At 41.9% G+C, this 14,003-nt stretch overlaps 1 protein-coding gene across 2 annotated transcripts in view; it reads right to left on the reverse strand.

Moving 5' to 3' along the window:
* CEMIP (cell migration inducing hyaluronidase 1) overlaps nt 1-14,003 on the reverse strand; it is a 106,458-nt gene that overhangs the window by 44,213 nt on the left and 48,242 nt on the right. For both annotated transcript variants that reach the window (XM_071568053.1, XM_071568052.1), the window contains 6 exons: nt 9,546-9,653; nt 6,589-6,741; nt 5,782-5,920; nt 4,762-4,998; nt 4,204-4,383; nt 86-156 (listed from right to left, as the gene is read on the reverse strand). In XM_071568053.1, coding sequence (XP_071424154.1) covers nt 86-156; nt 4,204-4,383; nt 4,762-4,998; nt 5,782-5,920; nt 6,589-6,741; nt 9,546-9,621 — 856 coding nt within the window. In that variant the 5' untranslated portion in view covers nt 9,622-9,653. The remainder of the gene's footprint in view (nt 1-85; nt 157-4,203; nt 4,384-4,761; nt 4,999-5,781; nt 5,921-6,588; nt 6,742-9,545; nt 9,654-14,003) is intronic.

Raw genomic sequence — 14,003 nt, forward strand, 5'->3', positions numbered from 1 at the left:
AACACCATCAACCAAAATTAATCTCAGCTGTAAGTCCAGTAAGTTCCAGAGATCATGTCAAGCCAGTATTTTGTGCATTAAATACCTTGATATTCAATGTGGTCCTCAACAGAAGAGGAGGGATTTCCTTTAATGGTAATAAAACTCCATGGGTGCCTGGAAAATGAAAATGAGAAATGATCAAGTTATGTCAAGTATGAAATGCATATTTTTTATAGCCCAATGTTCTTACATTTCTCAGGGGCACCACATTCAAAACAGTCTGATTAGTGTCACAGGCAGCTTAGTTAAAATTAAAAATACCTTAGTACCCTATATTTCTTCAGTAAATATATCAAAAGAGAAGGAACTTTGAAGAGAAATCCCTACTTAAAACACTCCTGTTACAAGTGTGGCTCTTTTTTAAGTGAGTGTTTAAAGAAACTTTTTTTGACAGACCCAAGCGACACTGGCAACTCCTTGGAGAGCCTGAAAATAAATCTTTTGTGTGTGTGTGTGTGCATGTGTGTGTGTGTGTGTGTAATAAAGAATATGAAAAGAAACCACTTCTGTTTAAATAAATTTAGCTCATGCTGAAACCATGTATATCACATTTGCATTTGGAATGACCCATGAGAATTTGTAATAGACAGACTGGCTGGCAAAGGACAATAAAAATACTTAAATAGTCTCTGCATATCTAGTTTCCTTATTTTGAACACTGGAGAGGGATGAAGTAAACTCTGAATTGCCTATTCACATCTGACCCCAAGTCAGAAGTCAGTTCATTACCACCTGATGGTTATTGATTGAGTGGGTTCAATAGCTATCAGGCATACTGGAGAATAACTACATGGACGAGAAAGCAATGGAGACAGGGATAAAGTGCCTCCCAATCTTGAAGATGAACCCAATTTGTAGGAGTCAGGAGGGATTTTATCTCCAAAATAGAAGTAGTTCAGGCATATCTGCTCCTAATGACTTAAAGAATAAATAACATGCTTTTAGGGTGGTAGGGAAACTGTCCTGAATTTAGCAAAACCTTCCATAGATTAGATAGTTACAAATATCTGGTCATTCCAAATGCATCAAGATTTACTCTTGAGACTTGCAGGTCACCTTACACTGACTGCTGGTGTAACGAAAGTTCCAAATCACTCTGGGACTCCAGGAGAAAACACACACAGACACCAACAGAGAGCTACTAAAACACAAGCACAAATCACTGCTGCCATGAGCTGGGCTTTGCTGGGATTCACAGCCTGGGCCTTGGGGGCAGCAGCAGCAGGTTCTGGGTGGGCAGTGGAGCACCCCATGATGTGCCACAGCCCCTTGCATGTGCTGGCCATGGCTGCTCAGGGACAGGCAGTTCCAGCAGCAGGTTCTCGGCCCCAGCACAGGCCAGGCTCGGGGGAAGCTGCCAGCACAACTGCCTTGGAGCTGCCAGCGAGCCAGATGCTCCCACTGGAAAACTTGCCTGTGCGCCAATTGCCCAAGGCACTGACAGGCTGTGATCTTCATCCAGAGGGAGAGGGGGATGGGGGCAGGAAGGACACTTTATCACTCAGCACTCAGGATAGATTTTCCTTTTTTGGTTGTTTGTTGTTATTATTATCAATATTTTGGTGCACCGAATTTGAAACAAATGACAAAAACCTATGATACCTCGAAAATAATCTCAAAAATAATCTAAAGAATAAAAGCTATTTAGTTCTGCAATTCAAGTTTTGGCCCCATTTCATGTGTTAAAATACTTGTTTCTCCCAGTTGTTTTACCACTAAAAATAGTTTTAAAGTCATTCAACCCTGACAAGTAAGGACACATGCAATCTGTTTGGGCTACATGAAATGAAGCGACCAGCAGCTCCAGAGCCAAACCAGTGATATTTGGGTGGGATTCCAAAGAGAATAACTATGTCATCAAATGCAAAAAGGCTTTCTCTTCATTTTTTAGTAGAAGGGGGAAAAAATAAAGCTCACACTAAAAGAGTAACTTTTCAAAAGGACAACAATAGAGGAGGAATGCACGATCTTCCTTTCATTCCTAATGTTCTGGCCTCAACAAGTAGGCAACTGAAAGAGATGCCAAGAGCACAGAAACGTTTCTGGATAAATCAACATTGCTCATCAGCTCTGCTACACCAAGGGGTAGTTGCACAACTTTACAATCTGTTTGAATATGGAGCAACTGGAGATAGACAGGAATTTATCCATATAACCCCCACCAACATCCCAGCCAGAAAACACAATATACAACATGGCTAAATAGCCTGGCTCAAGTGGCACCTCACAAAATGTGAAACAGAAATTTCCTAAGTGATGCCCATGGCCAGCCCCAGCCATTGGCAAGTAGCTGAGAAGATCTGACAGCCAGGATTCAGCAGGACTAGCCAGCAAACCCCAGTGCTGGGCAGGGAGTGGTGACAGGCATGTTAGAAAGAAAAATCCATTGGTTGTCCTCAGTCAGAACCTGCTTTGGCCATAGAGGTTAAAGTAAGTAGCTCTGTATGTCATTTTCTCATTCTGAATATTTTTTCCTAAGAGACTTCAAAAAATTTCAGAAAGTCAGGTATACATATCCTTTTTCATAGTTATAGATGTGTCTGAAGTGTAAACCGGTACATCTAAATCTTGTTAAATGGAAGTGGAAGTTCAATTTGCTCAAGGAGAAAAGCTTGGATACACCTGGCAAAGCTGTTTGGATACACCTGGCAAAGCTGCCTGGATACACCTGACTGTGCAATACAACAGCTTTTCTAAGTCTGGTTCCAGCTGCCATCCAGACAATGTGTTTTTTGAGAACTGATGAACTTAAACTCTGAGAAGACTCCTAAAAATACAGTATTTTAAATAATGCACAAGATATTTTTCCACATGCCAGTATGCTGGTGGAAGACAGTATTGACCAACTATTCCCACATTATTGTACCTATAATGTCTCTATGACTTATAGAATGAAGTATTGTGGTATTTCAGATAACAGCATGGTAAGGATTAGCTCCTTGACTGCAAACAAAAATGGTGAAAGTCACACTTCCATGGATAAATTTCCATGGTATTTCCATTATAAACATTGAGAGTAAAGTCATGAGAAACTTATATCAAAACACCACAGCAGCATAAAAACATCAAGTGCCGTTTACTTTTATAAACATATGTGAACCCCATCAAGTTCTTCTTGTTGCACAATTGGGAAAAAAAATGTATAATGTTCAAAAACGTTTTCTGTTTCCCTAATTCCAGCATTTGGGAAGAAAACCCCAGCAGGCTACTGGGCTTTCATACGGGGTCTTGATACTTGCACTGATGAAGAATGACTGGTTTTGGAAATCATTTCTGCAGCCTTGATTGATTCTTTGAAATGTGTTGTCTGGTGCACAGGAGCCCATGTAACATTTGAGACAAGCTTTTCATTGACCACCCCAAACGTTACTCCATCTGTGTGTGCCCAGCTGACATATGTCTGATTCCACAGACTGCTGTATGGAACCACTTCTCCCTACAAGGCAGATTTTGTGTGTGTGTGTGTGTGTGTGTGTGTGTGTGTGTGTGTGTGTGTGTGTGTGTGTTCTGCAGTCACCCTCTTAGTGCCTCATAAAAAAAAAAAGGCCTACATAAATTCAGATAAACACAAAAAATATAATGGATGTAGTTGGGTAAATAGCAAGTATTCTCAACAGTGTGTGTGCCAACACAGACACTGTTTTGGCCATGGAAGTATTTACAGTCCACAACATAAATCCATGCTTGCTAAATTTCTTAGCTGCACAAGTCCCCAAATCTGGATTGGGCAAGCTGAAGAATGTGCTGTATGCATGTCTATATGTATTTAGCCAGGGCTACACAGCAATTATTCTACCCTCCTTAATGTTCGGCCCATCTAATCCACTGCGTGTGTATAAATATGCTTCCTAAATCTTTGGGGGATGGCTTGAAAATAAATTGGAATACACAACTTGTGGGAACAATATCTTGAAAAACATCTTTTTTAATGTGAATCATATGCTATTCCTCAATCTGCTAGTAAAAAACCCCAATATAGACACTGAGTGCATCTGAAACTATCTAATTAACTGCTAAAACTTCAGATCGAGAAGTTTCCCTTTTTGTTTTTTTCTTCCCATGTGAAAGAACTTTGTGCCTTTGAGAGAGTGGAACTATTTGGACATCTCAGGAAAATAATAAAGCCTCTGTGCTGGGAGAACTGGCAGGACTGGCACATACCTAAACCCAAGGTGGAGGAAATGCTTGCTGCCCAGTTTGGTCATTGCTTTCCTGGCCAAGTCATCCAAGTTTCTGGATCCTTCATCGTTCACTGCAACTGACAGGATCATGCCATTCGCAACTCTGGCCAAATACTGGGCAAGACGAACACTTTCCTCTTTTGCTCTATAGGTATCAAACCTGAAGTGATAAAAACACCCATAAACATTTACTTCAGTGATCATCACAGCTTTTTGTACTGAAAAGCAAGTGATACAAAGAAATTACTCTTTTTTATTGTTTACAGCAATGATGTTCTAATAGAAAAGCCCTTATCTAAGAGGTATACAAGGGGTTTCTGTTAATCCAAATTGATTAAATTCTAGTTGAAAGACTAGTGAGGTAGTAACACTACTCACTCAATGGTTTTGGAGATTACTGGTCTAGAAAGAATTACATAGACATGCAGTAACACCCATTTGAACAAGATGTTAAAATGTGCATTTCTGAGCTTGCTAAGATTCTGCCCCCAACCCGTTCTCAAAAATCCTCACATCCAGACAGTCGAAAGTCACTCACCGATCAGAATGGACAACTGCCCCTGTCTTCGGGTCAATAACATGGACAATGACACCCCGATGGCCCCAGCTCCTTTCAAAGTAATATCCACCTTCTTCCATGCCACCAGGATGAAGAGTCTTGTTTAAGAAAGTCCAGGACAGCTTTTTTTTCCCATGGATCTCAAGAGTGCCACCTTTACTTACTCCAAGATACTTCTGCCCAAAGTAGGGATTTGGCTGGCTGCCGTCATCCGCTCTGCAGCAAGAAGGGAGGAAAGGCACCAGGTTTGGGTTTGTATCTGACAGCCAAGGAGCCTCTCTCCTTATGCTACTATGCCTTGAGGAGAGAAGTATCATGGTTTGCAGGGCATTTCTTTTAGCTACTCCAAGAATCAGCAACTGCTCACATTGTACAGAGAATAAATTCTTTTACATAATACTAGCAGCTACTGAAGACCAACAGCAATCTGGAACACAGGTTATACATGCTATATTCATGATATCTGGACCAGAGGAGGCCTGGAGCCCAGACTGAAGGACACATCTGTATTCTTGAATTCTGAAGGCAACTAGAACCCTAACCAGGAGCTAGGAGGTCTGGTGGTTGTTAAACATGAATTTGACATCCTTGAAATTCTAAGAGATGCTGTAGCAATCTGTAGGACATAAATGTATTATCCTACAGCTCACCACTGTCATCCAGGAAGAAAGAATGTTTAAGGAGTAGGATTTTCAGATTAAAAGAAATCCTCAGGTTTTAAGCTTATTCTGGAAAATCAGTTTGAGTGGTAGGAAGGTGGCATGCTGATTCTCTGGCATGACCAAACACCTCAATGTTCATATCCCAGCAGGAGAGAAAAAAACCCAAACAAACCTTGTATCAATTCTTATGGGCCATTTAAATAGTATAAAAGGTTACTGAACTTTCCACTGAGCATGGATATCTGAGAAAATGTAATTTTCAGGAAATATTTTTGTTCCTTGATTTGGAAAACAGACCCTAGAGATTCAAAGATAATATTTGATCATGCATACATACCGCCCATATAAGATGATAACCACATTGCTTTGGTATGGGCACAGCTCACTGCCAATGTGTAACTCTCCATCATTTTCAATGAGTATGTGTCTGGTACGCAGAGTGATAGGCTGAACATCATCTTTAATGACCAGTTTTCCTAAGTAGAAAAGATTATGACATTTGCTTTATCACACAGCAGCTCATCAAAGGTTGTGGTATCATTGTCTTAAACCAGTTCTGGGCTCCCTTCTCAATTTTTGAAAAATTCTGCTCTTCCACCCTGAAAGAACTCTCAATACAAATCTTGAAGACGTTACATGGTTTTAATTCAGTCCAGTTCTTGAAGAATGAAATTAAGATTTGCATGGAACAGGACTCATTCAAAACTGAGACAGAAATTCAGAGTTGGGATGAATAACAGCTATTAATGCCAGCAACACTATGACTCTGTCCTTGGAGACAGAGGCACATATGCATCTGCCCTGTCCTGAGGCCCTGAGAACACAACTACTGCAGAATGATGTTTCCAGGCCAGTGACTTAATAAAACAATGCTTTTGAAGCAAATCACAGAAGTGGAACTGATAATTATACTGGGCTACTTCTGTAAATTCTCCAGAAAGAACAGAAAATAGGTTGGTTGTAATGGCTAAAGAGTCTCAGCATCTCGGCTGCCACCCAGCCTGGCACTGAGGTAAAGCTGTTTGCCCAGTAGCCACCCATCTCTCAGCAAGAAGCAGGAAGCTCTCCCAGCATGATACAGAGTGATGTAAATAGCCACAGTGGAAGGCAAACTTCACCCAGCCTTGCCACCAGTGTGCTTTACCTCCATCAGTGATGTGGATAGAGTGGACAGTCGCAGAAGAAGAGAGGAGGAGCTTCCTGCCATTGCGGATTTCAACGAGGTTTTCTTCATTGTGACCTGGGTTCCAGATTTCTAATTCAGGATCTCTATCGGGACATGTGATAGCTGCTTCTCCTGGGTAGAGATGGAGAGTGAAGACAATCACCATTTGTTTGGTGTGAGACAGAAAGCTCCATATCTGGGCATCTTTACAGTGTCATTCCCAGTACTCCCCTTTGCTGACTCTCTGGAACACTGCAATATCTCAGTGCAGCAGAGTACATGTGGGTCACGACCAAAAGAAAACAAACAACAGCTTAAGCTGTATGGCTTTCTGTTTTCTGGAAGCATGGAAAATCCCGATGCAAAGGAGCCTTGCGAGGGATTGGGTTTCTAGAAAACTGCCAAGAAGGGGCTATGACTGAGCCCTTCCTCCAGTGACATCCAGACACATGCAAAGCCTTTCATAGGCCCAAGGAAGGTGTTGGTGAAAGAATTAAGCTACTATCTTTAAAATTGTCCCCAAAGTACCTGCTTTCTTTAATGTAATAATGTTAAAATACATTTGGATTCTGTATTTTCACTGGAGATGGAAAGTTTAAGAGATCAAACTAACATGAAAACACCTAACACCAAGGAATTATCAGTACATCTTGTAACAGAGAGCAAAAGGAATCTCACAAGAGAGTGTATACGGGTTAGTAAGCTTTTCTAAGCAGAAGCAATAAAAATTATTCACTTTGGGATCACACATCACCAGTGTCCACACACAAATTTCATGACAAGCTGCCATGACACATTAGTCTAAATAGCTCTCATACCAATTCAAGAGTCTCATGTTGTAAGTATTTACTTAAGATAAAATATTTCCCTGATACAACCCCAGTCATTATGTGAGACTCACATCTTACTCTAATCAACAAAACTGTGATGAGTCTCATGTGTGATGCATATTTTCTGAGGGTAGAACCCTTCCTAATCCTAGGAAGCTGAGGTCAGTAGAAGTTTGAACAATGAGCCCTTTGCCTTCAGAAATGGTTGGGAGTTCTCACCAGCTTTCTAAATTTTATCCTTTAAAACAAAAACACCATAGGGAAAACTTAAGGATCAACAAATCAGTGACAGTAGATGTGGGATGAACACCTTGACCTCAGCAGAGTTGTATCTCTGGCATTTAGTATAGTAAAGTTGGGTGGGTTTTGCCCCACAGATTTATAATGCATTCAGTTATTGGAAAGGACAGTGATGTGAATCCAGGCAAGGAGATATTTCCTGATGCTGGTGCATTTGACAGCCAGTTATTTTGTGCTGCCACTGTGAAATGTGAAGGACATCTGTAATTCCACTGCAACAGGAACAAAATCTGTCCATCTGCATTCAGTTTCCTCTCACATTCCCCCACCAGCTTCATATTTTAAGAAAACAATAGAATTGGACCAGTCATGGCTTTAATGCCTCCAGAGCCCCATTAAATGCCATCTATTCCAGGTAAGCAAGGGGTGGCTCATGTGGGCTACAAATGCCTCGGCTCTCTGCAAACTTTTTCCTCATACATTAAGTAATCAAATCAGAGAGGGCCAGGTAGCAAGTCAGATACTGATAAACATCCAGGCACTGATTTTGAAACCACTTGTGCCAGCTGAAAGCTAGAAGTGTATCAGTAATGTCAGAGACACTTTCTCCAATTTATAGTAATTGAGAAAAATCAGAGGGTGTTTCTGGGTTCCTACCAGAAGACAGACAGAATTAGTAAAAGTTAGAAAATATATATATTTCAGACAGAAAACAGGGCTTGCATTGTAAATAGGTGTTCAACTATAATTACAATACACACTGACAGCAAAATGTTAAAAAAAAACAAAAAACCAAAACCAAAAATACCCCACTAAACTGTTTTTTTCCATCAAAAGAATCAATCCTAACGTAGTGGTATAATTTACCAACTAGATGAAGTGGACAGGACAAAAACTTGTTTATTTTCCCCTTTCCTGATTATGCTAGTATCCAAAGAGCTTCCTGCAATCTCAAAAGATGCCTTGAGACCCAAAATCCATTATTTTAAAACAGAGAGAGAGACAGTGAAGCCTAAAGGGAAATCAAGAGGAATTTGTGCTGATGTTTGGGATGACAATCAGCAGAAGTCAGCACAACCCAGAACAAAGGACCCAAATTCCCAATTTCATTAACCAATTTATACCAGGAGTTGTGCGCGTCACCCACATCTGCTGCACCAAGGGCACCGTCAGGCTGAGCACCTTCTGCCAGCTGGTTCAGTTACCTTGACAGCTTGATTACTGTCATTTCTAAAATAAGAATGCAAATTCTAACCAACACAAAGAATTAACTAAGTGTTTGCTTCTTGACCAAAAGGGCCTGAGCACGACAATGAAAGGTTTCTTCATGCAGCTGCAGTGTTTGGGGAAAGACATATGGTCTCTTTGTTTTAAATAAATACAAACCTCCGAAATAGCTGTATATAGAACATGTAAATCAAGCTCCCCTTTTCCCCTTCCCCTAGACTGCTTTGTAACAGGACTACTTGGAAGAGACAAAACCCAAGGGACAGGGCTGTCCCACCCACATCTGGGTTTGGGCAACGCAGCAAAATGTTCACCTACACCTCCCTCAGCCAGAGCTATTAGAACCTGAGGTTTTCTTTGTTATTTTTTGTGACAGTTTGTTGGGTTTGGTTTAAGACTGTGTGGCAGAGTCTGAGGGAGTGCTGAGGGTACTTTCACCTCCTCAGAAATTTCAGTCTTTGCCACTCCAGCTGCCCTCAACTGAAAATATTGGCATGTCAGAAAACTGCTTTCTTCCTGAGTTTTCTCACTCTGTCCTTGACTTTTCTTACACAAAGAAGAGCAAGAAGTTGCTCAATCTAAAGTTATTAATAATAGCATTAAAAACCATGGCCTTTTCCCCATGGCAAGAAAACTTACCTGTACTTATCGAAGAGATTACAAACAGCAAATAAATGAAATTTCCAGCCAGGTACTTGGAGGTAGGCAGAGCCATTGTTCAGGATTTTTAGTTCTCTGGATGGATACCTGTGAAAAAGAGAATATCAAGGAAATGTCACTTTTGTTTTCTAGCTTACTCGCTGCATAAAATAATAAAAAAGGAGGTTATTGCAGCTTTATGCCAGATCATATCCACTCCCATTCAGCTCAATGGCTCAGAACACCTTTGCACTGCTTCAGGACCAGCCTAAACAGAGTGAGAAGCCAGGGGCAGCTCCTGACCCTTTGTTTGGTTTAGGATAAACCCTCTCGGGAATCCAAATAGACACTCAGAAAGCAGCCACCAGCTGTAACCAAAAATGCCTTAGGAATGTCATATAAACACATCCCATGTCAGTGCTCTCTAGGGCTGCATGTTCACAAGTGCTAAAAAGTAATGAAACACAACAGAGAAAATGTTTCCTGAGTGACAAATTTTCATGAAATAACCTTTCGGTGGCACCTCTCTCCCCCTGAACTACCCACACATTTTTAGCAAAGGTGTTTTGTGTACCCCCAACATAAATGGTACTCACACTTCCAGCCTGAAGCCTGCAATTTCTTAGATTTCAGATCTAAGAAAATATTGTCTGTTTAGTGTGCCAGCTCAGAATTTTCTTGCAAAACCAAAAGCTGCTTTTGAAACCAGTCTACCTAATGTTTTTGTTTCTTCCATAGCCAACCCCCAGCAAAAACAAACAAGCAGTGTCATGAAAGTCAAAGTTAGAATTAATGTGATTCTCTCTGGTCTCCAGTGATTGATTCTGCAGCTCTGCCCCAGGCTCATGACAATTTATTGACATGTGTATTCACAGGGAGACAAGGACACCTACTTCTGTATTCATAAGACACTGTTTAAAATTCACATGTAGTCCTCAGAGCCTTTAGGTTTTATCATATAAGCCAGTGTCTGAGGAATATCAAAGACATTTATTTGTAGCTGTCATGTCACATCCCACTGAAGAAACAGGATAAACATATGCATCACACAGCTTAGTTCGACGCAAAAATAAGCATTGAAAAAAAATCCTGGGTGCTCCAATTTCCTTAGGGCAAAAAACACATGTTATTTTAAATGTCACTTGTTAGTATGAGCTAAACAAAAACACCATGAGAAAAAGATATGGAAGAAGCCAGTACTTAATTGAGCAAATTTTGCAGTGTATATATGCAAAACACGTCTGTACTTTTCATAAAAGTGATACAGCTCCAAGTACAATGATGGGGTCAAACCACATGTAATACAATAATTATATTAAAAATAACATTAGAACCAGATTTTACAGGAATTATTTCAGCAGGGAAATGTTTGTTTGCTTTGGTATGGTGTATTTGACAGCCCTGAGCTCTGGAAACAGCATAGACTCAGGTCTTGGTACTGTCTATCAGGTGCTGAAATGCTGCTACAGAGCAGCAGAAGAGAGGAATGCACTTAGCAATGCTATAACTTTGAATGATATACATTATCAGAGAGCAATGCTGTCACCATGGAATTTGTGCCAGAACCAGGCTGCACGTGTCTGACATTTTAACAGCGTTAACCATCAACATTTGATAAGCCAGAGCCCTTTTAAAGAAACATTATTAGAGGTACACCCTAAGTACAGCAGTCACCATTAAAATGTCAAGATTTATTAGTGGTTATTACACAGCCTGATCTGCAAACGCAATCACTACATTCTGCTTTAATGATAGAGGAAGAACTAAACAAGAGGTAAGACCACAGGATGGTCATTGCAGACAAACAGTGTTTCTTAGAGTGTGGACACAGCTGTAAGTGCTGCATAAAGTCCGATTCCAACCAGAAAGGTTTTGGTCATAAAATACATTCAGATGATATAAGAGAACACAAGAATAAAAAGAAGGAAATTATTTTTTGACAGTGATGACATGCATTTGCTCTCCTGTTCCTTTGTAGGTAGGAAAGAAACTTCTTTGTTCTGGCCCGTTACAGACTTAGAGGAGTATCTCTGCTCTGTCCAGCTCATCATCTTGTTTCTGCCATAAACCCATGGCAAACTGATAGGAAACTAGTTCAAGAAATTCCTCAACCTTTGCTTTCTTTAGAGCCAAGAGCTGCACAGTACTTACCATCAGGTCATGCAAAATGCCTTCTGGTTTTATAATCCCGGTTGCTCACCAGGGACAGTTTCCCTGATTGCATCCATCTTCATCAGCAGAGATCAAAACAAGCAATCAGACAGTGGAAAGACATGTCATTTTCGGAGGCATCAGCTGTGCGCCAAGGCTCCGATGTTTTTGCAGTGTCTGATCTGCCACAGTCCAAAGAATATCCTGCTTATTTTGTGACTGAGGTAGGGTGTTTGATTCGGCTCGCACCAAGCCCAAGTTCATTGCAGTGTTAGTATTAACTGGCACTTGGGTTGGAAAGGCTGAGAGCCAAGGGGACCAAGAGGATTCGACTCCTCTGATTCAGCTCTGACTAACACGCGGCCGGAAAAATGCTGCTCGGAGGATAATCTCAGAAATTTTCCTTCCAAACCTCTCAATTAAGCATGTTTCCCAAACATTAGGCACACGCAATGACACGTTTGATTTCACTGTTCAGTGTAAGAGGAGGAAGAGATACTGACTCTTCTTATTACTGTCTGCTGCTGGAGCAGGCTCAGGAGCAGCTGTGTCCTGCCAGCCAGCGCTTCCTTAGCTCAGCGCTCGGAGCCGCGTGGGGATACAGCAACACGCTACATCTCGCTTGAACAGGCGCCACGTGGCTGACTTCAGCTCTGATGTAACCACCAATGTCAACAAATCCCCCTGCAGATTCGGGCATTCTGAGAGCATAAGGGCCATACAAGTGTCCGCCTAAGCCTATCAGCTCCAGCGTTTCTCAAATACCATCTGGGACTTCTCTCTTGGGCGAGAAAAGCTTTTATATCTAGCCATTAAAAGCTGCCTGGCAATTGCAAGTGGGACTCATATCCCTGGATCTGGCAAAGCAGACTCTCTGAAATGATTCCCAGCTGCTGAATCTTTCCAAAAAGTGAACAATAGCAGCAGACAATGCTAAAAGTAGATGCAGGAAACCATTAGTCCTCAGCTGGCTGCTACTGCAGGTGTCAGCAGTGATACTGTACTAGAAAGCACACTGCAGAGGGGAAGCCCTATCCACTGCCCTCCCTGCAGTTTCAATGCTGGAGGCAACACACAGCAGACAATCCCAAGAACAAAACGGTGAAGAAATGCATGAAGAAGCTGGATTCTCACAGACATCATGGTGGAGTCTCACAGATACTCTGAATCCCAGGATCAGAGCAGAGGTCTATGGGGCAACACCACCAGTCGTTCGCAAAAACACATCAGGCTTCTTCAACTTTGACTTGCCGCCTTCTGCAACTCTGGACCGACCACACAAAATTTTTAAAAAGAACTCCCAATGGTGAGTGTTAAAAGTGCTCTTTAAGACTAGCTTGACACTCTTTGGAGTACCTTCAGCCTCTGCTGGAGATGAGTTCCTTTGAATATGTCAAGCAGGATGTAATGGGAGCATTAGCAACCCATAACAAACATGACAAGGACTGGGAAAAAAACTGCAGCTACCTGAGCTCCCCTGAAAAAGATGTCAAGCCAGGGCAAGAAACTGTGTGGCTCCTGCTGCTGCTCCTAGTGAGCAAAAAGAGATCATTGACCTGCATGGGAGCAAAGTGGAATCTGGCAACATCCCCAGTGAAGAACAGGAAAAGCTCACAGGGAAAAGGTGTCTTTTAGCCTGATGGGGAGTGAACTCTCAGAAGGCATTAATTTTCATAGCTGCACGAGACGACCTGGGAGTAAAATCTGTGTTCCCCAGAGTCCACCTCTGCAAGGTACAATGATCTGGAAGACCCTGATGGGTCAGGGCCAGGGTCATGGTGCAACTTCGTGTCCCAGGTGGCCAAACCCAGACTCTCTCACAGCCATTGCTGATGCTGAGGTTGCAGTGGTTTGATAGCTAGGTCTGAAGCCTTGCTGCATGTTTCCTCATGCATATGCAAGGATGCCAAGATCGATTTGGAAGCTGATCTTCAGAGAGGGAAAAGCTGTTTAATTAGCGCCTCTGCTCCCTTCTTGCTGACATTGCATGGTCCTCTCACCCTGCTCGTGGAATTTCGCATTTTAGCCCCAGCGAGGAAGATTGATTTGAGGTGCACATTTGCCTTTCTGACCCGAGGACATGCCAGCACTTGCTACAGTGACATTCCTGTGCAGAGGGAGCCTTTGCACACCCAGCCACAAGCACAGCTAAAACCTTCAGAAAATAAACACTGGCATTTCTGGGGATCACTAATGAAAATGCTTTTCAGTCCCAGTGCGTGGCAACAGTGTAGCTGCCTCTGCACCACATCTTGATCTTGTGCTTGCCACCCACACATCAGCTGCTTGTTTTTACTAGCAAGAGGA

Source organism: Pithys albifrons, chromosome 13 (genome assembly GCF_047495875.1).
Source record: "Pithys albifrons albifrons isolate INPA30051 chromosome 13, PitAlb_v1, whole genome shotgun sequence".
Taxonomy (NCBI): Eukaryota; Metazoa; Chordata; class Aves; order Passeriformes; family Thamnophilidae; genus Pithys; species Pithys albifrons.